General features: G+C 44.5%; 1 protein-coding gene across 2 annotated transcripts in view; it reads left to right on the plus strand.

Annotated features, from left to right (window-relative positions):
* The window catches only part of exoc6b (exocyst complex component 6B), a 71,434-nt gene that overhangs the window by 33,943 nt on the left and 11,236 nt on the right, over positions 1 to 26,255 (plus strand). For both annotated transcript variants that reach the window (XM_061095934.1, XM_061095935.1), the window contains exons 16-20: positions 1,738 to 1,849; positions 2,052 to 2,186; positions 2,488 to 2,676; positions 11,379 to 11,520; positions 15,747 to 15,820. In XM_061095934.1, the coding sequence (XP_060951917.1) occupies positions 1,738 to 1,849; positions 2,052 to 2,186; positions 2,488 to 2,676; positions 11,379 to 11,520; positions 15,747 to 15,820 (652 nt within the window). The remainder of the gene's footprint in view (positions 1 to 1,737; positions 1,850 to 2,051; positions 2,187 to 2,487; positions 2,677 to 11,378; positions 11,521 to 15,746; positions 15,821 to 26,255) is intronic.

Consider the following 26,255-nt stretch of genomic DNA (forward strand, 5'->3'; position numbering starts at 1 on the left):
TGTGTGTGTGTGTTGTTTGTGTGTTTCTTAACAGTTCTCGTGGTGCATACCTGTGGCTTCCTGGCTCCGTGCACTCCGACCTCTCTCTGCTTTCGCTGCTGACTCCGTTCTTTCTTTCTTTCCAGTTGTTGTCATTGTTTTGTTGCTCTCTGTGTATTTTTAGCAAATACCTCTGCACGTATCCCTCCGCTCCTCCCGGTGCGTTGAACACGCCGGCGCTGACGGCTGCTGGCGTCCGCCTGACAGCGGCGACCACCGAGCGCTTATTGTGACTGATGGTGGCATAAATACAATGAAATTCAATCTGGATCCTGCGGTGTGTCTTTATCTGTGTGTGTGTGTGTGTGCAGAGTTCACTAGCGTACATTTACTTTTTGCCACTCTACACACAAACACACACACACACACACTTTCCATTTCTGTCCACTCTGCATTTCTGCCGCTTCAGGAATTTTCCCCCCTGCTCTGAATCGTCGGAACGTTTTTAGGATTCCTCCAAATTTTTGGAAACTAAAGTAGAGTTTGGAATTCCAGCTCTTGCTCTCCCTCAGGCAACTTGATGTGTGTCTGTGTGTGTGTGTGTGTGTGTCCATGCGCTTAGGTTGAATTTCAGGCAAAGACTATTTACTGATTTTGTTGGAATGTGTTTGTTACCCACAGGGCTCTGGAATCGAACACACACAAACACACACAGATTCCTCATCATTATCTCACAGTAGGAGAAAGGGGTCGCTTACGTTTCCACTGAATTCCTCTGCGTCATGCATGTTTGACCTCTGACCTTGTGTGTGTGTGATACAAATACATACAAAATATATATATATACCAAAATGGGAACGACACACAAATTGCTATATTTACAACAACTTCATCTTCTTTTTCTTCCTCTGAAAACGTGTCCTCACAGTCTCCTGACAGGGATTTTAATAGTGTGTGTGTGTCATTGTTTGTAGCTCTCCCTTGTGTGTGTCCGACCTCGTGCTAATGTCAAACACACAAACACACACACACACACATTGGCCTCAACTCTGAAGTCCAACTCTTGGAGCAGATGATGCTTCGCCAGGGAAACACGCTGCCATCAAAAACCTCACTAAAGCCTCCAAACTGTGCAGAAATGTGTCTGCTCTTTGTAAACCAAACATAACCCACATTTCAAACATAACAAACTCGATAGTGGGTCAGTGATTTAATAAGTCAAACGGTTGTTTTAGAAAGAAATGTTCAGCTTGTTTCAGACTTTACAGACGACTGCAGGTTGTCTTACACCTGGTTTGTGCTAATTTCATGATTTAAAGTATGATCGGCACGGAATGAATTTATAAAATGCACAGCCGACATCAGGTTGGGGGATTGGAGGAATTTGGATTTCTCTCTCGCAGCCCAGATGTCTTTAAATTCAATTATGTGTATTTTTCCGAGTTGTTTCAGTTAATTATTTAGAAGCTGCAGATTTAACCCGAAGGTCTAAGACAGTGACAGACTTCTGCTTTAGTCAAACAGTTTAATGATGTGGTAATTGTGCTAATTTAAAGTGTCTGACAGACTTTTTCCAAACGGACACATTCGCAGACTGAGATATTCGCTCAAACTGTTTGTTCTGGCGTTCAGACGCAGGAGCTCCCGGCGAGGAACGGAACAAAATCGCTTCTGCAAAGTCACTAATTCTCTTTGTTTCTCTGTGTGTGTGTCTGTGTGTGTCTGTGTGCACGTGTGTGTGTGTGTGTGTGTCCTCAGTTCCACGGAGGTAGACGATATGATCCGCAAGTCGACAAATCTGCTTCTGACCAGAACCCTCAGCCACTGTCTGCACTACGCCATTAAGAAGAAGAATGTCGGGCTGGCAGAGGTAGTGTGTGTGTGTGTGTGCGTGTGTGTGTGTGTGTGTGCGTGTGCATTTCAGAGAACAAAGTATTCATATACTTTCAAGTTCTTCTCTTGAGTTTATTCCGTATGCAAAAGTTGAAAAAATGTAAAAGACACAATGACGAAGTTGTGGTGTTTGTGTTTTCTCTTGGTTGTGTGTCTGTCTGTGTGTGTGTGTGTGTCAGTTGGTGCAGGTGATCATTAACACCACCCACCTGGAGCAGTGCTGCCAATTCCTGGAGGAGTTTATATCAAACATCACCAACGTTCCTCCCGACATGGCCAACGCCACCAAGCTGTACGGGACCTCCACCTTCAAGGTAGCCGCACGCTTCCTTGTTTCCTTCCTGGTTTCCTTCCTGGTTTCCTTCCTGGTTTCCTTCCTGGTTTCCTTCTGGGTTTCTTCCCTTGTTTCCTCTCTCCGTCTTTAACTTCCTTTCCTCAAACAAATCTTTTCTTTTCCTGCTTTGTGTAACTCTCTCTGTTCATCTTCCTTCCTTTACCTTTATATCAATGGTCAAATTACAGAAATAAAATGTATCTGACATTTTTCACATGTCCTCTCTCTCTCTCTCTCTCTCCCTCCCTCCCTCTCTCTCTCTCCCCCTCTCCCTCTCGCAGGACGCCCGTCACGCGGCGGAGGCGGAGATCTACACCAACCTCAACGCCAAGATCGACCAGTTCCTGCAGCTGGCTGACTACGATTGGCTGACGGCGGTGCAGGGGGGCGGGACTGTGGCCGCCAGCGACTACCTGGTCGACCTGATCGCCTTTCTGAAGAGCACGTTCAGCGTCTTCACCAACCTGCCTGTCAGTACACACAAACACACACACACACACACAGACACACACACTCACAAGCACACACTAATACCACTCTCTCAAAAAAATATTAATCGTAGTTTACAAAATGTTCCTTTGTCTTTAGACTCATGTAGTCCAGTCATCCCTAACTTAAATAACTAATTAAAACCAAACTACCTAAAATGGCAGAAACCATCATTTATTTGACGTGTACTGATTTTTTGGTTCCATCTGCTAACATGGAGGAGGCGGGGCTTCTAACCTATTATGCAGCCAGCCACCAGGGGGCGATCAAGACTCTTTGGCTTCACTTTACAGTCTCTGATCCCCACTGAATGTCGACATGAGTGCACACCTGGTGTTCGTGTGTGTCCTTGTGTGTGTGTCCTTGTGTGTGTGTGTGTGTGTAACATTAAGCCGTCTCCATGCATGTTAGCATGAGACATCACAGGGCAGGACAATCTGCTTTAGTTCGTTAGAGTATCAGCTCGTTACGGGTTAGATCGTTAACATGGGGCCCGTTAAGCTCATTAAAGGGTCGAGCTGCTCGGGTCAGCAGCTCCAGATTACACCGCGGCTCAGACTCTTGACTCTGCAGCCCGGTCGTGATGACATTACACGCTCCGTCAGGATTTCATATTGCACCACGAGCAGCACCCGGTTTCACTGCAGAGCCCGATGAAAGTTTAGAGAAATCATTTCATCCAGTAAGCTGGTAAATTAAACAAAGATTTTAGTTTCAGGCGACGGTGCTAAAAATTCAGGATTAGTAATCACAGAAGCTGCTTGTGACTTCTCACATTTGTTTGGTGTAATCCTTAACACCGACCATCGGCCCAAAAGTGTTAAACTGATCACGTGACCCATCGCTTCGCGTCAAAAGGCCCGTGAAGAAGAGAAAGTGACAGGAGAACACGTGAAGCACTTTCCTGTGAATATATCGAGGTTTGAACTCGGCAGAGATTCATTAAAATGTGCCCTCTCATCCTCATCATAGCTGGAGACTGTATAGTAGTCCAGGCAAAGTAGCCCATTTTGGAGCCAAAAATAGAAGTAATTGTAAAAGAATTTTTTTCAGCATAGATTATTTCTATGAGGTGTCCAGAACAACACACTAAAAGTCCTTAGAAATCCTAGTTGAGGAAATATGTTTAATTCTCATCAATGTGTGCATATAAGGCCCGGCAACAATACACCCAAAAGGGGCTATTTTTTTCGTTTACTCCTATCAAAATGAAACTTTACACAATGAAAGTAACCATGAAACGTAACATTTTTTGTATTACAAGTTTCTTTGAAAATTAATTTTAATATGCAAGTGAGCTATACACTCATCGAATATGCCCAAAATACACCCAGCTCATGTGCTTGTCAAATTCATTTCAAAAGAAACTTGTAATACAAAAAAAGTTACTTTTCATAAATACTTTTACTATGTATAGTTTTATTGTGGTAGGAGTAAAGGAAAATATTAAGCCTATTTGGGGCATATTCGATGAGTGTATAGCTCACTTGCATATTAAAATTAATTTTCAAAGAAACTTGTAATACAAAAAATGTTACGTTTCATGGTTACTTTCATTGTGTAAAGTTTCATTTTGATAGGAGTAAACGAAAAAAATAGCCCCTTTTGGGTGTATTGTTGCCGGGCCTTATATGCACACATTGATGAGAATTAAACATATTTCCTCAACTAGGATTTCTTAGGACTTTTAGTGTGTTGTTCTGGACACCTCATAGAAATAATCTATGCTGAAAAAAATTCTTTTACAATTAGTCGGTCGGAAAACGCTACTTTGCCTGGACTATAGGTCATAAAATACACCTCTTCCATGTTAGTAGATGGGACATGGAGCGAAATACAAACTCATAGCACGTGTCAAATAATCTTTGTCTTTCTCTTCTCACGCTCGTGTTCCTGAGTGAGACTGACGTACTATTGGTCAAGCTTTTGAATTCAAGATCTTTTCGCTTTATGTCTGGATATTTGGGGAAAGTGGAGAAACGTCATCCATCTTTATTCAGGGTCTTTAATCCGGACGTTTTTCTCACGCTGAATTTGTCTTGTGGTTGAGTTTATTCTCAGTAGTTGATCCAGAATCTGTGTGAGCTGTATACTTTTATTCGGTTCCTGTAGAATGCACTGGCACAGTTTTCTTAAATCTTCCTTCACACACTCACACACTCACACACTAACACAATCACACACACACTCACACACACTCGGGCTCTAAGATGATTGCGCACACAGATTTGGTCAAAGCGGGTCACAAGGCCATAAGGCCACACACACACACGGTGGTTGAGCTAAGTGTTTTCCAGCACTTCTAAGAAGCTTTCCCTACACCCCCATGAGCCCCGGACATGACCCCGACTCACACACGCACTTAAACACACACTCACACATGGCGCGGGGCCTCCTAAGTAGATCAGATGCTATGGATCTAAAAAAGCCGGGTGGTATGACCCTCTGGAACGGAGGCGATCGTATAAGAGAGTCGAGTTACTCCGAAATGAAGGTGATACTATTGAAGGGAGGTGAAGCAGGAATAAAAAATGACTGCCGATGTTAATACTGGTGATAAACAGGTATCAGCGTGTTCTCATATAAATTCTACTACATCTAAAGTTTCTCTGTCGCACAGATCTTCATTGAGCAAAATGGAAATCTTTAACTGTCCCACAGCTGCTCCATCATATCAGATGAGCGTGATCTTGTCGAGTCAGGATCATATTTATTCGAAATGACCTTTTCTGGCACGTTGAAATAATCGATTTGATTTTAAATGATTTCCACAGACTTGGACACTTCATGGTGTCGCTGCTGAACGAGTCATGACAACTAGAAGCGTTTGATTTTTGCTCCTGGTTGAAGGTTGTGTAATAATCATATTTCATTTATCTGGCGTTCTCAGATCTGTTTGATTTGCTGTTTTTCAATTCAGAGGCTGCAGAGGCAGATGTTAAAATCAGGTCTGAACAGGGTCAAGGTTTCGTAGAACTGGACGAGAAGTAAATCGACTGGAAGATAAATATTATATAAAAAAAAAACAGGATTAGCGGCCGTGTTGTTTTTATGACTCTTAAGAAAATAAAATCCAGGTGGTTGTGCAACTCGGAATAAGCACAAACACACACGCTGACCTGTCACTGATTATAATGAAGTGAATTCTCACAGTGACACAGCAACATTCTTCCAACGATCTGCCACATTCTCTACGTGTGTGTTTTCGTTTTTTATCGGCTGTGAATTTAACTGTTTGGAAGCAGCCGTGCTGAGGGAACAGCGGCCGGCTCACATTTCTTTAACAGCTCTAAGAAGCTCGCACACGTCCCAGTTCCCAGAGATTAAAACATATCCCAGAGCTAATGGTTCTGCAAGAGTTCAGCGCTACGTCGCTTAAAGACGCGTAATCGCATTGAGCTCAGATTTAGAGATGGAACGGGGAATGGCCCTTGGGAGTGAAAGTGATAGCATGGAAATCAGAGAGGAAACTCTTGGACGCTGTTCTGCTCCTTGATGGTTCGTCCCGCGGCGCTCCGAGAAGCGTTTGGCGGCGGCGTCTCCTCTGCGCGCCGGGGACTTCCCGTGATGCTCCCGCCGAGCGCCAGATTGTCCGATTAGCGTCGTCTCAAGGGCCCGTGTGCGATGAAATACGGAGGTGGAAAAAGCCGTTAGTGTCGTCCTGGCGGTTTGATTCAGGAGCTCTGTTTTCGCGCTTCAGTTTCCTGTAACTATTCATGTCTCCCATCAATAACACCTTTAGTTTCAGAGGCTCTTCCCGGGGCTAAATCTCCCGGTTTATGTTTGTTTTGTTTTACCTCAGGGAACGCCAACAGAACACGCTACCTTACCGGTGAGTATCTGCGGTTGCTGTGGTAACGGAGTGTTGTTTACCAAACCCCTGACTGACCTTGTTAACCCGTTTTTTTTTAAAAATCTGACCCCGACACCTCCCTCCACCGAACCAGCATGCGGGACGAACAGGAAGTGATGCACGTTTGCCTGCGTCTGTGTTCGTGTGTTGTGATCGTACGAAGTCACTTTCGAGTGTTAACGTCGGGCAAATGTTCGAGAAACTTTTGGCCGGTTAACATCGTCCCAGACGTTCTGCTCGACTTAACTTGATATACTCCAGAGCTCTGAGTGAATGGATATTAGAAAGAAAATAATTTCCAATACCGTTATTGGCCAGTATACAGCTGTGGAAAAAATAAGTTTCTCTGTTAATAAAAATCTGTTAAAGTAAAATGAACATTTTAATTCCATTCTTTAAACTATCGACAACGTTTCTTCCAAATTCTACAGACACTGTTTTTTTCTGGAGCTGTATACGTTTAAAAAATGTGCAATAATAACCACGATAACTGTATCGGAAATGTGATTGAGGTTTGATATTGTTGAGTTTTCTTTATAGAATTCATTGCTGTTAAAACAGGATTAGTCATATTATTATTATTAAGTATTAAACTAAAGAGACAGGATCTCACAAGAACATTTCAAATTGAGATTGTCAACTTTAATTTGAGCTAAAATATGTGTCTTTCACAATTGTGTGCAGAGGAAAGAAAGAAAAATGGATTTACCACTTGTTCCATTAGACAAAATGAAATTTCCAACTCTGGTGTCTGTCAGATCAAATGTGGTTTTGAGTCCTTGAGGTGAAGCTGCTTGCACTGGCCCTCTCTCTGTGTGTGTGTGTGTGTGTGTCTGTGTGTGTCAGTGTCAAGGTTACACTCAGAGTGAAAACATTCACAAAAGTCCAGACTTCATTTTTGTGGTGTTATTCCTGAGTGACATGAATTAATTCCTGCCATAACGCAACCATCAGAGTTTGTTCCACGAGGCTGAAACTCCCGGAGCTTCTCCCTTTCACGGCAAATCTGAGTTTTGTGTGAATCCAAACACACGAGCAGATAAATCCAGGTCGTGAATCACAACAAACACCTGTAAGTAGAACTCCACGCCTCGGGTTCAGTCGGGAGAACTCCGGGGTGTCGCACGCCACTATCGTATTTCCTCTCTGCCGCGATCCCACCTCTTGACTCTTGGCTGCCCCGAGTGGCTCCTGGTTTGACTGACAGCTTTCTGGATGGACGGAGAGCGTATTATACACCGTGACCAATCCCCTCCAGGAGTCGTGAATCAGTGCGTTATGGCATCGTGACGACTCGCCGCCCCCGGTGCCTTTCTCCTAACTCGGCGTGCTCCTGGCATCACGGAGCCGGAGTCCGCGGGGAGGAGCAGCTCTGTTTGGAAGAGCTCGTCAATCTGTTATTACACCGAGAAGCTTCACGTACCAGGTTCTGGTTGTTCTAAGTAATTTGTCAAACGTCCTTTGAGCCTCTTTTTATTTGAAGTGTAGCTCAGGCGTGATCAGATGTGGAAATATCACGAGTCAAATATTACAATGACTCCTTAGTGTGTTTATGCCAAAACCCACCTTACTACGAATTAATATATATAATAAAATAGGAGGTTCTGTGGAGATATGAGACAAATTTCACTTCATTTGACTTAATATTGACATTAATAATAGAGACGTTTGAAAGTCTAAACTGAATTTCAGCCCCTGAACGATGACATGAGGAGAACGAGAGACAGATGCTTTTATTTGAATATTTCACTGTCTTTCTCATCTGTCTGCATTCCTCTCTCTTCTCCTTTTCCTTCCTCTTCCCTCGTTCATTCCTCGACCTTGATTATTCACCAGGCCCCCTTCCCCTCGTCTGTTCCTCCGCCTGACCCCGCCGGTCTCCTTCCCTCCTCCGCCTCGCCTGCTTTCTCTCTCTCTCTCTCTCTCTCTCTCTCTCTCTCTCTCTCTTTCTCTCTTGTCTATTTGTTCAGCCGTTAGCAGCCGAGTGGCTTTTAACGAGCTCTTTGATGAACGTCTCTCGTTAGCTGGGAGGAGGGAGGGAGGGAGGGAGGGAGGGAGGGAGGGAGGGAGGGAGGGAGGGAGGGAGGGAGGAAGGGAGGAGAAGAAGAAGCATCACTTGGTTTTATCACTCCCTTTCCTTAACATACCTAGCTTTCTCATCCTTTCCTCACCTCCGCTTATTTACCTTCTCTCCTCTCACCTTCCATAATTCTTCCTGTCTTCACTCATCCCTAACTTTTCCTTCTTTACTTCTCCTTACCTTACTTTCTCTTTCTTCTATTTCCTCTCCTCTCCTCTACCCTAGTCTCTCCTCTCCTCCTCCTCTCCTCTCCTCTCCTCTCCTCTCCTCTCCTCTCCTCTCCTCTCCTCTCCTCTCCTCTCCTCCTCCTCCTCTCCTCCTCTCCTCCTCCTCCTCTCCTCTCCTCCTCTCCTCCTCCTCCTCTCCTCTCCTCTCCTCTCCTCTCCTCTCCTCTCCTCTCCTCTCCTCTCCTCTCCTCTCCTCTCCTCTCCTCTCCTCTCCTCTCCTCTCCTCCTCCTCCTCCTCCTCCTCCTCCTCCTCCTCCTCCTCTCCTCTCCTCTCCTCTCCTCCTCTTCCTCTCCTCTCCAACTCTCCTCCTCCTCTTCTCCTCTCCCCTAGTCTCTCCTCTCCTCTTCCTCTCCTCCTCTCCTCCTCTTCCTCTCCTCTCCAACTCTCCTCCTCCTCCTCTCCTCTCCCCTAGTCTCTCCTCTCCTCTTCCTCTCCTCTTCTTCCTCTCCTCTCCAACTCTCCTCCTCCTCCTCTCCTCTCCCCTAGTCTCTCCTCTCCCTCTCCTCTCCTCTCCTCCTCTTCCTCTCCTCTCCAACTCTCCTCCTCCTCCTCTCCTCTCACCTAGTCTCTCCTCTCCTCTTCCTCTCCTCCTCTCCTCCTCTTCCTCTCCTCTCCAACTCTCCTCCTCCTCCTCTCCTCTCCCCTAATCTCTCCTCTCCTCCTCCTCTCCTCTCCTCCTCCTCTCCTCTCCCCTAGTCTCTCCTCTCCTCTCCTCTTCCTCTCCTCCTCTCCTCCTCTTCCTCTCCTCTCCAACTCTCCTCCTCCTCCTCTCCTCTCCCCTAATCTCTCCTCTTCCTCTCCTCCTCTTCCTCTCCTCTCCTCCTCTCCTCCTCTCCTCCTCCTCTCCTCCTCCTCTCCTCCTCTCCTCCTCTTCCTCTCCTCCTCTCCTCTCCTCCTCCTCCTCTCCTCTCCCCTAATCTCTCCTCCTCCTCCTCTCCTCTAATCGTTCCCAGTCTCCTCCTGTGTTGACCTCTGAGACGTTCCTGTCAGACAGACCTACCTGTGTGTTCATGTGTGTGTCAGTCAGCGCTGGTTCAGGACATGTAAACAGAATTAACCCATTTCACGCTCAATCTCACCCTCTGATAATTCACCCCTGGGGTTGTGTGGAGCGTGTGTGTGTCTGTGTGTGTGTGTGTGTGTGTGTCTGTGTGTGCGTGTGTGAGTTCAGAGGCCAGCGTCGTAGTGGAGGAAATCCGGCCGGTCTGTAGGTGTGTGTTTCTCGAACATATGTGGACGCACGTGTTCACCGTGTGTGTAATTAGATTTTTCCCTCTGAGGCGAGCTCCACTTTCTGCTGCTGTCGAGGTTTGTTATAGACGATGAGATGAAGTTTGTGAATCTCTTTGAGGAAACCAGAGTTTCTGTGAAGCATTGAATAGTCTTAAAGTTAATGAATTTAATTTAATTTTGTTAAATTATTGGTCTCAAAGATATTCAGTAATTCAGACGAGCAGAAACCTTGGGAATCTGTTTATTTAAGCAATTTCAGCAGGAGAAAAGAGAGAGGAAGTGATTTTAAAGCTTTTCACTAAAATTATTATATTGTTTGTTCACGAAAGCAAAGAATTAAAAATAATGTGTTTTTATACAAAAGAGCGGAAGTTATAGGGGTTGAGATAATTTAATAATAGCTTTCGGTTGTTGCGATTCTTTACAACATCACATATTGTCCAAACTTTTGGAGTTTAAAGTTATATTACAATCATAATTAAGTTATTTAATGATTACCAGAGCACAAAGCTTTGGATTACCTTCACCTCCTTTTCTGCTGTTTCCCTCTTTTCAGCTCAGCTTCATTCTGTTGGAATGTAGACGTTGAGGCCACACACACAATACACACACACACATATGTTGTGTGTTCTGTATTAATGCGTTGTCATGTACTTCCTCATCCGCTGCTTTTATTCTCAATATAGTACTTCATCATTCTGACTACACCTGAACTCAGCATACAGTGTGTGTCTGTGTTAGTGAGTGCGTTTTTGTGTGTGTGTGTGTTTGTGTGTGTGTGTGTATCTCTCATATTAAAATGTACAGCTCTTTTATATAAGCATCGATTAAAAGAGTATCACCTGTACACTGTCTCCAAACCACCGTGTTTCAGTCTTTGAGAAGTTCTCAGGTCAACACAAGAAAGTTAAGTTAAGTTAAGTAAAGATAAGTTAGCAGATATTTTTAGATCTTTGTCATGTGCTTTTAAAATGTCGTCGCTCATATGAAGGTCTTCTCTGCTGCTGTTTGATGAGAAACAGCTTATTCAGCCACACTCTATTTCTAAGAGGAAGTAGAAACCTGTTTTCTCTCAAATGACCTGCAGGGGGCGACTCCACTGGTTCGTTCTATAGAAGTCTATCACTCTCTAAAATGTCGCTACTCTAAATATGGCTATATCTGGTTTAAAAAAAAACAAGCTGGACGCTGGACACGATGTCAAACTGTGACTGAGACGTCAACGTGTCCGCTCACTAACCATCGTCTCTCTCTCTGTCTCTCTCTCTTTCTCTCTCTCCGTCTCTCAGGGGAAAGTGGCTCAGACGGCGTGCATGTCGGCCTGTAAACACATCTCCACCTCGCTGATGCAGCTGCTGCTCGACCCCGAGATCCGACAGATCTCCATGGGCGCTCTGCACCAGCTCAACGCCGACGTCAAGGAGTGCGAGAGTGAGTCGACATTCTGTTTCACACATTTGTATTTATTGTAAATTCGAAATGTTGTTAGATTGGTTTCCTGGCCTTCCTCTTTTTGTTCTTCCCATTTTCGTCCCCTCTTCTTCTCTCTGCTGTCGTTTCATCCCCTTTCTTCTTCTGTGACATATTTCTTCTCTCCTCTTCATCACACATAAGACGTGCAGCACATCAAACACGCAGATTTAAAGGTCACTCGTCCACAACTACACAAAATACAAGTATTCCCAACAAAACTCATTGAGCATTTTATGATGATTTTGAATGAATTGAAAAAGTGATCAAGCTTGAAATGTTGCACGGGTGCAGTTCAGGTTTGACGGCACAGGGGGCGCTATGGAACAGCCAGTTGCATGGTTCGGCGGAGAGCATCCTTTAGATCCCCTCTTCTCCTCCCCTTCCCCCCCGACACTCCTCTCATCTGTCAATCGTTTTCTCATCCTCCTTCCCATCGCATCCTCACTGCTCTCTCCTCCCTCCCCCCCCATGCATTCTTTCCCTCTCCTCCCCTCACCTCCCTCCATCGCCTTGTTTTTTTTTTTTTTGTTGAAGCGTATATATGCCGAGCGCTCGGAGATAAAGGAGGAGGAGAAATGAAAGAGTGCCAGGCGTCGTTGGCTCAGTTTTTTTTGTTTTGTTCGTGATCAAGGTTCTTAGAGTCACAGTGCGGGTCACAGTGTGTGTGTCTGTGTGTGTGTGTGTGTGTGTGTGTGTGTGTGTGTGTGTGTGTGTGTGTGTGTGTGTGTGTGTGTGTGTGTGTGTGTGTGTGTGTGTGTGTGTGTGTGTGTGTGTGTGTGTGTGTGTGTGTGTGTGTGTGTGTGTGTGTGTGTGTGTGTGTGTGTGTGTGTGACATAATGCACAGTGACATGCGTGCAGTGCTGCCGAGGGGTTAGGAGGTTACGGAGTTACTTATTGGTGGCAGACGGAGGACCCAGAAGAGGGAGTAAAAAAAAAACACTGCGAGAATAGACAGACACGGGAAGAGGTGAAGATACAGTAGAAGAATGGAAGAAAGAAGAGGCAAACAATTTGAGGGATGTGAAGAATTCAAAAGAGAGAGAGAGAGAGAGAGAGAAATAAGCAGAAGGAAACCACAAGACGGAGCGAAAGGATGTGGTGGCGGGGGAGAGAGGGATTTAATTTAAGGGGGAAGAGGGATGAATGAAAGATGGAGGGACCTGACGGAGCAAGTGGAGAGAAGAACAGGAACAAGGGATTAAAGGGAAGGGGTAAAATAAAAAGTGCAAAGGTGGATGAACGGATTAAAGGGGAAGAAATGGATGGGATGGGATGGAGGGATTTTTACTTTAAACTGTAAATGGATTAAAATAAAGAGAGGTGAGATGATGAATGAAAGGAAAAGAGGGGGAATATTTGACAGAGGGATAAATAGTCGGAGCGATGGGTTCGGGAACGAGTGATGTGAGAAAGAAGGATAAAAAACGAATGTATGAAAGGAGGAGTAAACAGGGGAATAGAAAACTGATGGAAGGAGTCATTAAATAAAACTAAAAAGCAGAAATAATAAAGACAAAGATGAAAAATTATCAAGTGAAAAAGGAAGAAAACTACATCGTTGGATAAAGTTTAAAAAAAAAGAAAGTTAGTGACGGACCGAAGGAAGGAAGGAAGGGTTAAATGATAAAAATAAAAGGGTTAGAGAAGAATGGGATGAAAGGGAGGAGAGAGAGAAGCGGGCAGACAGAAAAGGATTAAATGAAAGAGGTGTGAAATAAAAAAGAACCCACCAGAAGAGAATACACGGATGAGAGGAGGGATTAAATGAAAATTAATGGTGACTCTGAAAGGACGGAGGAAGTGAGGGAGAGCAAAAGAAAGAGGGATTAGAGATTAAATAGAGGGAGGAATTTCAGGATTGTGACAGATAAAAAAAAGGGAGCGGGAGGTGCAGATGAAATGAACACGATCAGCGGGGAACACGGAAAGGAGGAGAAGCTGAGGGAGGAGAAGGAGGGAACATGGGAAAGAGATGGAGGAGAGAGAAATAAAGGGATGAAAGAAAAGTTAATGAGACGGAGATGAAGAGCAACCGAAAAAAACCAGGGAGGTTCAGAAATGATAGTGAAGTTGACTCTTTACCTGAATTTGTTTTTCACAAGCAGGAAGTGCAGAAATACGGTAAAACAGGTAAAAAGGTAAAAATACGGAGACAGAAAAATGATATTTAACTGTAACGGACTGAAAAAGAAAGTAAACTCGAGTGGAAAAAACTAAATCTGCTGGAAATAATAAGGTAAATTGGAAAGAAATTGATTTGAGAAATTTAGTTGAAATAGAAAAGAAGAAAAGAAGAAGTCTGATAAACCCTTAATCATTTATTTGTAATAAAACATAGTATATCATATAATTCAATAAATCAAAGTTCATCTCAGCTACACATTAAAAATAGAGTAAAAAAAAAAACTCCCCTATTAAAACACTGAGATCTAATATATTCAGATTTTTATCAGATCTGCACCAAATTGCCGTCTGATTTTTAAAAATAAATATTTGCATTATTCCCTGAAAATTTGACAAAAAAGGCTGAATGACCAAAAAAAATATAAAAAATCTTGATCTGCTGCTTAATCCACCAAACATTTTACGAGTTCTTTCCCGAGGCTCCGACCTCATTCCTCCGCAGAGTTTATTTGAAATCAGTTCCGTGGATTTTGCGTAATCCCACCGACAAATCGAGGTGAAGGGCCTGAACGAGAAGAAACCTCCGTCAGCTCCGTTTCTCCCGTGTTAAAGAAACCGAAAAACAAACATCCTGGATTCTCCCCGTTCGTCCAGATCCAGAATTACTTCTGTCTCGGCTTATGTGCCACACAATTTCACGTATAACTGTATTTTTTTGGCAACAAACAAGTACTATTATATATAAATATCAGTGGGGCTACGTTCACAGACGCCACATGACGTCTCCTGCACGTTAAATATCTGAGCTTCTAAACACGGGAAGGAAGTGAACACTTGTCCTCCATCTTTAAATCACAGTCTACGGGTGGAACAGTAAAGTCCTTCCTGATTACCTACGTTTACCTGCAAGTCACGGGGGGGGGTGCAGAGCTGTGATTGGCTGTCGGTCGGCGGCGTGCGCCCAGGGTCAGGTTGTTAAAATTTGTTCCAACGAGGAGAGAAAGAAATGAGCTGAACTGAGGAAGAAAGAAACAGAGGAAAAGGAGGTGAAGAGTGAAGTTAAAGGTGAAATAATGGATGGAGGAGTAAAGGTTACTTGAACAGATACTGTAGCTTGTGTGTGTCTGTGTGTGTGTCACGGGGGTCACTGAAGATGGCAGGCGTGTAATCAGTGCTGTGGTGTGTGTGTGTGTGTGTCTGTGTGTGTGTGTGTGTGTGTGTGTGTGTGTGTGTGTGTGTGTGTGCGCTCGGAGGTGAAAGGGATTAGCGACAGGCTACGCTCCCTCTCTCCCCGCAGCACTCCTCTTTTCTTTCGTTCCCTCGCTCAGAATACCCGTCGGCTTGTTTACGGGGGCCAACTGACGCCAGGACCCCAGCTCACACTCCGTACGACCCCGACACACAAACACCCCGAACGCACACAAACACACACACACACACACACACACACACACACACACACACACACACAGACACAGACACACACTCAGGCGTCGCCCTGGGTTCAAAATCCAACAGTTCGCGACTGTTCTCGAACACGGCGGCGGGGCCCTGCACAAACAACGAGTGAACGCACAAACACACACACACAAACACCACTCACACACACACACACACCATACACACACCAACACACAAACACACACACTTGACAAGGCGACCAACTCTCTCTCACAAACACAAATTCAACACAGCGTACGCTACAAAACCCTTTGCTCTTTCACACCGACAAACACACACTCTCCCTGTCTTCGTCACACACACACACACACACAGACACACACACACACTCTTTTTCAACAAGACCCAGCGACATGACTCTAACACCCTTCCCTCCCTCCCTCCTCCTCCCTCCCTCCCTCCCTCCCTCCCTCCCTCCTCACCCGGCTGTCATTTGTCTGCCAATCTAACCCGATGCATAGCAAATCCAACCAGGTCTTTTATTATTCAGTTTTTCACCCTCTCCTCTTTTTTCTCTCTCCTCTCCTCCTCCTACTCCTCCTCCTCTCTTCCCTCTCTCCGGGGGTGGACTGGGGGGGCGGGTTTGTATTTTCCCACAGGTTTTGCCAGAGCCGGCCCGGTCGCAGGCTTCCAGGGTGACACGTTGCTTCTGGCCTTCAGTGACTTGAGACAAGTAGGTCTTTGTCTCCCTCGTGGTCCTCCTCTCCTTCCTTCTCTCTTTTCTGTTTTTGCCTCCGCTATCTTTCTTTTTCCACCTCGTCGCTCGCTCGCTCCCTCCCCTCCTCCTTTTCATCCTTCTTCCCATCCTCCCTCACAGTCCTCGTCCTCCTCCTTTATTCCTGATTTTATTTCAACCCTTCTCATTTATTTAATTTCTTTTAATTCCCCATCCTTCTCTTCTTTGTCTCTGCTCTTCCATCCCTCTTTTATCTTCTCTTGCTGTTTGATGTCTTCTGAACTTCTGACATTTCGTCCTTTTTTTACAGTGAGACATAACCTTTTGAAAATCCTAAATTAATTTCTACGGCAGGTTTAAGCGGGAAACTGTGAAGGTGCAGCAGAGAAACACAAAGGCCATGAATAACAGAATAAAGAAGAGATTTGAAGAGATGTTTAAAAATGATGCACGTGCAGAGATGAAGCAAAAGACTGATTCTGAATATCAGAGCCATCAAATGATCTGTATCTTATTTTTTATTAGGTAAAATCTCACTCAGATTATTTGATATTTCTGTCAGAAAGACAGTAACATGATGTGGCTAAGTGAGGAATTCTCTAGATAACAGTTTCTCGGCTGAACTCTGGAAAATAGGGTCCAGACATTTCCTGGAGTTCTATGAGGACGAGGGGCGGAGCCTGTGTAGATGGTGGAGTCTCTGGCAACTTGTTTGACAAATCTCCGTTTCGGGCCTTCGTCACCAAAACCTCTCAAATCTCCGGCTCCTCTTCTTCACCCTGAGATATCCGTGTTCTCCCAGTGTTAGAAACTTCATCAACACATCTGATGTATTCTCCCGTGGATTCACTCTGGCATTTTCTGGATATTCGAAAGTAAAATTTCATAAAATGACCAGAGCAAGTGACTCGGACATTTTCTCACATCTCCTGAACATTTCAGAAAAGGATCCAGACATCAGTGAACGTCTGAAACCAGTTTACCTGTGGGACGTTTAGTTCAAGGGAGAATTTAGACTTGATTTAAACACACGTGTCCTGGGGGAATAAATGAACAACATGAGAGACACACGCCAGGTACAGTACATGTCCCCACTGCTGTTGGCGATCTGTCCTCTCTGGTGAGAACCGGCTCCGGTTCCAGACCCGGGTTCTTCAGACCTGAGACTGAGACACACACAGGAAGTGGCCGGGCGGTCTTGTTTTTCCGGGTCCTGGGAAAAACCAGAACCAGACGGAGGAGGAACTGGGCGACAGCGCTGAGAATCCAGGATGTTGGGGCGGAGCGAGTGTGCGTGTGTGTGTCTGCGCGTGCGAGTGTGTCGAGTGTTGTCGTATTTTAACTTGGCGCTTGGCAGGCGAGCGAGTGAAAGTGCGTGCGAGGGGAACTTGCGTTTGCCCTCGTCATTGGCGAGTGTGTTCTTTTAGTGTGTGTGTTTGTGTGTGTGTCATCCCAGTGGAGCGTATCTGTGTTTGTGACCTTTGTGAATGTGTGAAACGGGGCGAAGAGAAAGTTTGTGTGGCTTTCCTGGCTTGTGTGTATGTTTGTGTGTGTGTCTGTCAGCGTGTTTGTCATCATTGCTGTGAGAGTGTGTGTAGATGAACGTAGTTGTGTGCGCGTCCGTTTGTGTGTCATCGCAGTGAATGTGTGAAACAGGGCGGAGAACGAGCTGAAGTTTGTGTGCCTGGCCGCTGGTCTTTGATGTGTGTGTGTGTGTGTGTGTGTGTGTGTGTGTCGTCGTTGGTGCAGAGTGTGTGAAAGTGGTTGGAGAGTGTGTCCGTGTGTGTGTCCGTGTGTGTGTGTGTGACAGCGGATGACGGATGGGCCGGCAGGACGGAGCAGGGGACGATGAATGAGGTGACAGACAGAGACGGATAGCCCTTTATCCCTCCGTCACAATCCCTCTTTCTCTCTCCCTCTCTTCTCTTTCTCCGCCTGTCGGGATGATGCAGTGCCTCTTGTTCTCTCGCTCGGAGGAGGAGAAGGAAGGGGGGAAGATGGGGAGAAGGAGAAAAGAAAAAAAAATTGCATTCATCCGGCATCGATGTTTACTTCTACCCCCCCCCCTCTCTCTCCTTCCCTCTTCCTCCTCTGCTCTTTCGCCTTTCCCTCCGTTGCTCCCACTGCTCGCTTCATCCTCCTCTTCCTCCGTCTCCATCCTCTCCTTCCCTCCATCCTCTCCTCCTCCTCCTCCTCCCCTTTCGCTTTTCTTTTGCCGATCAGAATCTTTTGGAGTTATTCAGCTCTGCTCCTCTTTTATTTCTCTCTCTTTCTGTCTCTTTCTGTCTCTCATCCATTGTTTTTCTGAACCTTTCTTATCAAATCAAAAGAAGAGCATTCCTCCGCTCTGTGTGTACACATCTGCACCGGCATCTTTGTGTGTGTGTGTGCGTCTGACGGATCCACACAATCTGGGTTAATTTTTCATGTTTGTGCGTTGACATGTGCGCTTTCATATGTCCCCATACGCGTGCATTGATGCTTTGGAGTTTGTGTGCGTCTTTGTGTGTATTTATATTTGTGTGTCTGTGTGAGTGACCTGGTGGTGAATGGCCGATAAATCACGCTGACGGGGCCGTTTGTTGTGTGGTCGGGTCCCGGTGTTCTGGAAGGTTCCGGGGTCCTGGGACAGGGCCGAGACGGGAGTTCCCCCAGGACACACACACACACACACACACACACACACAGACACACACACACTCTAACACACACACTTGGATACGCAGGAGATTAAACGTGGTATGTCGCCGAGCACTTTGAAAATCAGCATGTAAAAAATAATATGGATATATTACAATTTATTTTAAAAACTAATATATTTCAGTTGTTTTAAGGCTTATTGTCGAACAACACACGCAATCGGAAAATCACATTACATTCGACACTATGTTCGATCAATAATATAATTTTTTTTTTTTAATTCTGGACTCCTGAAGCTACTGAACAAATGCCATCAGACGTTTTAAAACCCTGAAGAGTTATATATCTTTTTTTTTCTGTTTTATGAAACATGATTGTGCATCATGCTTCGTTTTATATATTACCCTTTTTTTCTGAATGTTGTCATTCTTATTATTATTAATATATATTCTCCAAAAAAATAGAGGAATATTGTAAAACTGTAATAAGTATGAATATCATTATACAAGCCGATGTAAAAGTGTGAGAACTCTGACAGAAGGTTTTAAAATCCAGAATCACGAGTTATAAATTGTAAAATAAAATGAAATGAACTCCACAAATATTTGTTGAACAATACAAATCAAAATAAATATTTCTTTTGTTTATTTTAGAAACAAATCCCCAGTATTGTTAAATAATTATTCATAATTTTTCTACTAGTTAATCCATTTATCTATTATCTGCTGTTCCTGTGTCTGTAATAATAATTGATAAATTAAGAGGAATTTGCAACGAAGTAATTACAAAAATATAGATAATTTGACATTTACTTAACATTACATTTGGTAAAAAATTGTCAGGGTTAGGGTTACATTTAATTATTTAAATTCTTTCTTCAGCAACCACACAACATATTAACCTAATACACATTATTATACATTAGAAATTTTGTAAAAGGTACAATTTAAATATAGAATCCATACTATACAAAGTTGTCACGTCTTTACAGATAGAAAAGTGTCCGAGCTTCATCCCATACAAAGTATTAATTCAGTGAGGCGCAGGTTAGGTTTGAGTTGGTTTACAAGATATTCCAAGTGTCTTTTACTAAAGTTCTTGGTGCTAAAGTTAATTAATAATATTTTATAATCTTTTATGCACAATTTAGTTAAGTTTAGTCAATGAGATAGTTGAGAAATGTCTTAGAAATTTCCCTGAGGGCAAAACAATGTCTCCAAACTGCTTTTACCAACAGAAAATATTCAAAAATATTACATTTACAAAGAAATAAACCAGAAAAAGTGGGAAGTTCTCACATTTATGAATCTGGGATAAGAGAGAATGTCTCTCTGGTTTAATGTTGACCTGTAGATGTGCACGGAGCAGCTGATTATCACTCGACTCCGGGTTCATTTAACCTCTTATTATTAATAAGAGGACATGTCTTGAACGCAGCACACCAGCCAGAATCTTCTCACCAAGCGTTTGAAAATTGTCGAGAACGAATGATTCACTGTAACAAGCTTATCTGAGCTGTCAGCAGCGTTCTCCTGCGTGTGTGTGTGTTTGTATGTGTGTTAGTGTGTGTGTATGCATTTGGCCCCATTATCCATAGATCCTATCCATCCTCCTATATTTAGAACATTCAGAAGTCTGTGGTTACTTTAAACCTTTGGCTGGCCCTGTTCTCCGTGTAGTGTTGGTGTGTGTGTCTCTGTGTGTGTGTGTGTGCGCGCATGTGTGTGTGTGGTTGCGTGCTGCGGTGTGGCATCCCCCCCAGACAAACGCTTGCAACACTAGAGTTCCACTCATCCCCTCTGTCTCCAGCCGCTCACAGGCCAGGCGTGCATTCTTCCACCTTCGGCCCGGTCGTGTGTGTGTTGGTCCCGGCTTCGTTCCTCTGGTCGACCACAGTCAGTCGAATTCCATCCATTCATGTATCTCTCTTTTCCTTCTTGAGATGCCATCTTCTCCCCCTCCTCCCTCCTCCTCCCCCTTGACCTCTTTTTATTTTGCTTTTGATTCTTTTCCTTTCTCCACATTTTTGCCCCTAATTACCAAATAAACAGAGATGATCCAGAATGTGGTGACGGCCTGCCGGGCCCCATGTGACACATTCCCTCCATGACCATCAGTAGCGTGTTCTCTGAGACCCGGGGGGGGGGCAGAGGGGCCCTTCAGCACCGGGTTGGAGAAGCTCCATCCGGGCTTCATGTGTTGGTTCCATTGTTTCATTTGATCTGGTTAGTTTTGGTTTCACGTTGTAATTTAGGGACTAAAGAATAATGTCTGACATCTGTACGTCCTGTCGTCATGACCTGCGTGGGTGGAGTCTACCTGTACCTGACTCTGATTGGTTTATAGACGTGGGCGTGTCATAAGTTTGGGGGGAGTAGTCTTTCGGTTTAATGCAGATTTTCGTCCTATTTATTTCCTCATTCTCCAATTTAATTCAGCTTTTTTCTCCATTTGTGATTTTTCCTGATTCTCCATTTGCCATTCGCTCACTTCAGACACTAACTGGATTTGACACACTCACACACACACACACACACGCACATTCAAACACACACACACACACTGACACACACACACACACACACACACACACCAGACTTTCTGCCCTCTGCCTGACGCTTGTGTGTCCCAACCATTACCTCATGAGGCTTCCCTCTCACTCTCCAAGAGCAACATATCACTGCATGACAACTGTGCGTGTGTGTGTGTGTGTGTGTGTGTGTGTGTGTGTGTGTGTGTGTGTGTGTGTGTGTGTGTGTGTGTGTGTGTGTGTGTGTGTGTGTGTGTGTGTGAGAGGGATGAGGTGAGGCCCTGTGGGAGAGGAAACCTCCACCTCACCTCCCAGTAACCCGGACCAACAAGGGGGGGGGGGGTCAGGAGAGAAGGTGGAAAGTTCAAGGTTCTTAATGATTATTCTGTGTATTTTCAGTTTTCTTTGCAGTTTCACAAACTCTGCTGAGGGAGAGAGAGGATTGTTCAGAACTAAATTGTTGGAAAAACGTTTTTTTTAATTGTGAATTCTGCAACTTATCAAAACCAGGAGCTGATTTTGATGAAGTCGAGTTTCATAATCTGAAGCTGCTCGTTTATCTCGACTCGTTTCCTCGTTCACAAGAAGCCGTCGGCGGCTCTGAATTTATTCGGGTAGGAAATCGGCGTGCACAGAGCGAGGTCGGCAGGAAGCCGTCACTCGATTCTGTTTGTTTGTCATTGTTCCCGCCTCGAGTGCACAGGCTACTCAACGCTTCCCCCCCCCGCTTCCCCGACTCCCACTGAAATGAACGATTCACTCTTCCTGGAAACCATCCCTCAAAATCCTACTGTATCCAGATCATCAGTGTTTATGTCTCTTTATTTAGCAGCTGAACTCATGTCTCTGTTGATAAGTTCAGGTCGGTAACATGACAATTTACTTCTGATTCCAGCTGCCAGAGTTTAGATTTTCTTGTTGCAACAGCAGTTGGTCAGAATAATTTATTTCCCAGATTCTGATCCAGGAGTTTGTCTTTAGCCAAATTGATCTGAAATCCACACCCGTCTGTGGAGGGATGAGAGAGAGAAAGAGAGAGAGACTGAACAAAAATGCTTTAAAATCCATTTACTCAAATCATTTCCCAAACACAGAGTTAGATCAGTTTTGTCAGCTGTGATTCCACATGGGAGATTTTTAAATTTCAGCCTCTGCTCTTGTCTTTGGTTCGAGGGAAGATAGAAAACAACAGGAATCAAATTTAACACTTGATATCAGCCCCCTGGAAATTAAGATCCATGAATTATTCCCCAAGAAATCAGTGAAAGTCAAAAAATGTCCTATCTGACATTGTGAAAGATATGTAGATGTGATCTGGATTGTCGCCAAAATGAAATTGATTCTTTCCTGACCTTCATCACATCTTTCCACCAAGTTTCAGGGGAATCCAATCACTAGTTTTTTTTAATTAATCCAGCTGACAAACAAACGAACAAGGATGTAAACACAACCTCAGAAATGCATCGTTTATTATGTGGATTAAATGTTTTCACGTTGATATCAACACGTCTGTAAAACCTAATCACCCAATCGCTGTCGTCTCTCGTGGTTCGTTTGGAGTTCGGCAAAAAGCGAGATGTGATTCAGGGAAAGAGGAGTTTCAGGGGAAGAGAGAGTGAAGGGTGAGGAGAAGGGTAGACGGAGGTGAGAGAGAGGACAGGAAGAGATAGACGAGGTCGGAGGAACGGAAGGAGACGGAGGAATCTGCTACTGTCACATTCCTCTGGGCCGTGGTCGCACTGGGACAGCTGGTGTGTGTGTGTGTGTGTGTGTGTGTGTGTGTGTGTGTGTGTGTGTGTGTGTGTGTGTGTGTGTGTGTGTGTGTGTGTGTGTGTGTGTGTGTGTGTGTGTGTGTGTGTGTGTGTGTGTGTGTGTGTGTGTGTGTGTGTGTGTGTGTGTGTGTGTGACAGGTCGGGTTCAGGCAAGGGACTGCTGAGACAGGGATGAGTGTGTGTTTGTGTGTGTGTGTGTGTGTGTTGGGGCTGAACAGCGGCCAGCGCACATACTCGACGAAATCAGCGAACAGGTCGACCTTTGACCTTTCAACTCCTCACCAAGCGAACGGTGGAAAGAGGAGAAGGAGGACAAACACGTGGACCTGAGGAGCGAGAGAGAGAGATGGTGAAAGTGCAAAATGTGAACAGAAAGGCGTAAACGAGGGAGAGAGTTTCTGTGAAAGGACGGAGGAGGAGAGCGGATGAATGAATCCAAAAGGAAGATGACAGGAGGAGAAGGAGAGAGGGAGAGAGAGAGAGGGAGAGAGAGAGAGGGAGAGACGGCTCCGGCCAGATTGTGAACTCGCCGAGACGGAGAACAAGACGTGAATGCGTGAAAGTGTTGACGGAGCCGAGCAAAAAAGCGAGGGATCGGGAGTGAAAGTGTGCAGTCAGGTGAAAGTGATACGAGCGCCCGGGGTGGTCCCTCTCTCTCTGTCTCTCCACCTCGCTCGCTCGCTCGCTCGCTCCTCGGGAGGCTGACACTTCCCTTCATCCGTTTGACCGGTCACAGAAGGGGGGATGAACAGAGGAGTGGAGAGGGGTGAAAGAGCGAGACGAGCGCAGAAGAAAGAGGGAGAAGGGAGGACGAGCGGCAGACGGACATTTAAATGCTCGCCCGCCGATCCATTGGAAGAGTCAGAGAGAGAGAGAGAGAGAGAGAGAGAGAGAGAGAGAGAGAGACACACAAACAGAATCAAACACACATGTAGAAACCATAGGAGTGTCAATGGATCATGTAACCATGGCGACGGGAGTTCAGATCTGATTCAAATGATGGGTCTAGAATTTAAAATCTGAATTTAAGTCACATTTTTAAGTAAAATTGTACGTACTTTGTCCCAGATATGTTTAGGTCGGTCTTAATTATGATAATATTAATTTACCAATATTTCCTTCACACTTTTAAACTAGTTTTCCAAAGCGATGGGTATTGTCATTCTTTAGATATATTATATTTATAAGGAGATATCTCTATATATAGAGACTGATATAAGTTTATAGGTAATAACTGAAAAACATATAGATTAATATAATTACTATCTGTTATAAAGATAAACTATACAAGTAATATGGAAATGGACAGTGAATGATAATGGATGATAGTGTTAATGTCGTATAAGGTCATAAAACCCTTTATGTCTTATTGTTTTCCTCTTATCTTAGTTTCATTTCTATGAATCTGCTCTTCCTCATCCTTCCTTAACTTCCTCAACTCTCGTCTGACCCTCGTCTTCCTCTCCTTTGCTCTTAACGTGCGATTACGAGTCACAAACGCTCGGAAAAGACGCACAAAAACACACACACACAAGTCAGAGGGGGGTGCAGAGGGAGATCAGTGGGATAAGTGTTGGTGCCGGGGGGGGGGGGTGAGGACTCACTGTGCGACCCTCAAAACAGTCTTATCTGATCACACACACACACCTGTCTCTCCTGTCTGCTTCACATACATTTTATCCTCTTATATATTACACACACACACACACACACACAGACAGACACACACACACACAGACACACACACGTAGAGCAGGCTGGAGTGTAATGAAGCGGTTTGTGATTTTGCTGCGCTGAAGATAAATCAGCAAAAAAAACACTTGTGTCCATATCTGTGGAGTTCAAGCTCTTATTTGTGTGGGAGAGTTCACTTAGTGTGTGTCTGTGTGTGTGTGTGTGTGTGTGTGTGTGTGTCTGTGTGTGTGTGTGTGTGTTTCTCGGCCCCTGCCTCAACTTCCTGTCCTGTCTGTGGCCGGGCCTTATCGGCGTGACAACAGGTCAGCCCGTGGTCACGACAGAAGAGTCATTCAGCGAGCTGATTGGACGGGGCGGGGGGGGCCGCGGTGCGCTGCTTCCGACCAATGGTCAAGTAGCGGTCAGGTGGAGGGGTGGGGGGGGTCGGGGGGGGGTGCTGGTGGGGAGGTCAAGGTGGTTAAAACTCACTCGCACTTTATGCTATCTCTCTCTCTCTCTCTCTCTCACACTCACAGTGACCATGTGGTGACCGGGTCAGGTCATTGTTCTGCCTTATCAGTCTTGACCTCTCCGTCTGCCCCCCCGATACGACCTGCATCAACACCCCTTCCTGTGTGTGTGTGTGTGTGTGTGTGTGTGTGTGTGTGTGTGTGTGTGTGTGTGTGTGTGTGTGTGTGTGTGTGTGTGTGTGTGTGTGTGTGTGTGTGTGTGTGTGTGTGTGTGTGTGTGTGTGTGTGTGTGTGTGTGTGTGTGTGTGTTTGTGTAAAAGCCTCTAACGTAGTTGAACCTAAAAAGCTTTGACCCTTGAAACTTCTCTCTCAGCTCTCGACTCTTTTCCTGTTTTGGGTTCGTTAGAGAGACGACTTGTTTTTCTGCTTCTGCAAAATCAAACTCCTTCCTGCAGCTGAGGCCGTGGATTCATCGGAATTGTTCGAAACTTGAACTCGGTCGTGTTTCGTGAACCTTTTTCTACATGTTGCATATTTCGGAGAGATGTTAAACTATTTCATGATAGCACGAGTAGTATCGTAAGTTTTATTCCCTTCCTAATAATCCTCTTAGATTTATCCTGCAGACTTTAGAGCCCACAACCACAATATCCATGCTGTGAGCCAAATTTCCTTTTTTCTTAAAACATTTGAACATCAAGCATATTTACACATTAAATCAAAGTTTTAAAAACTGTTCCTGATGATTATAGAAAGTATTTGAATCCATTTAATACCGTTTAATGTAGAATCATTATAAAAGGAATTCCTTTCTAACTCGGCCGGTGTTTGAATCTTGTGACCATCTGCAAAATCAAACATCTTCCTGCAGCTGAGGCCGTGGATTTATCTGAATTGTTCGAAACTCGGACTCTGTCGGAGGTTTCGTGTTTCGTGAACCTTTTTGTGTAGGAGAGATGTTAAACTATTTCACGATAGCACGAGTAGTATCGTAAGTTTTATACCCTTCCTAATAATCCTCTACGATTTATCCTGCAGACTTTAGAGCCCACAACCACAATATCGATGCTATGAGCCAAATTTCCTTTTTCTTAAAACATTTGAATGAAAATCAACAACATCAAGCATATTTACACATTAAATCAAAGTTTTAAAAACTGTTAATAATAATAATAATGATTATTATTATTATTATTACAGCTGACTTCTCCTGCAGTGATTGTAACTGCTAGTTGACTTGGCCGTAGTATTTTATACTGACGAATTGTTTTATACCTCGTATTACTGTATATATATATGCATATTTATTTCATTCTTATTTATTCAATGTATCAATTCTTTATTGT

Source organism: Limanda limanda, chromosome 22 (genome assembly GCF_963576545.1).
Source record: "Limanda limanda chromosome 22, fLimLim1.1, whole genome shotgun sequence".
Taxonomy (NCBI): domain Eukaryota; kingdom Metazoa; phylum Chordata; class Actinopteri; order Pleuronectiformes; family Pleuronectidae; genus Limanda; species Limanda limanda.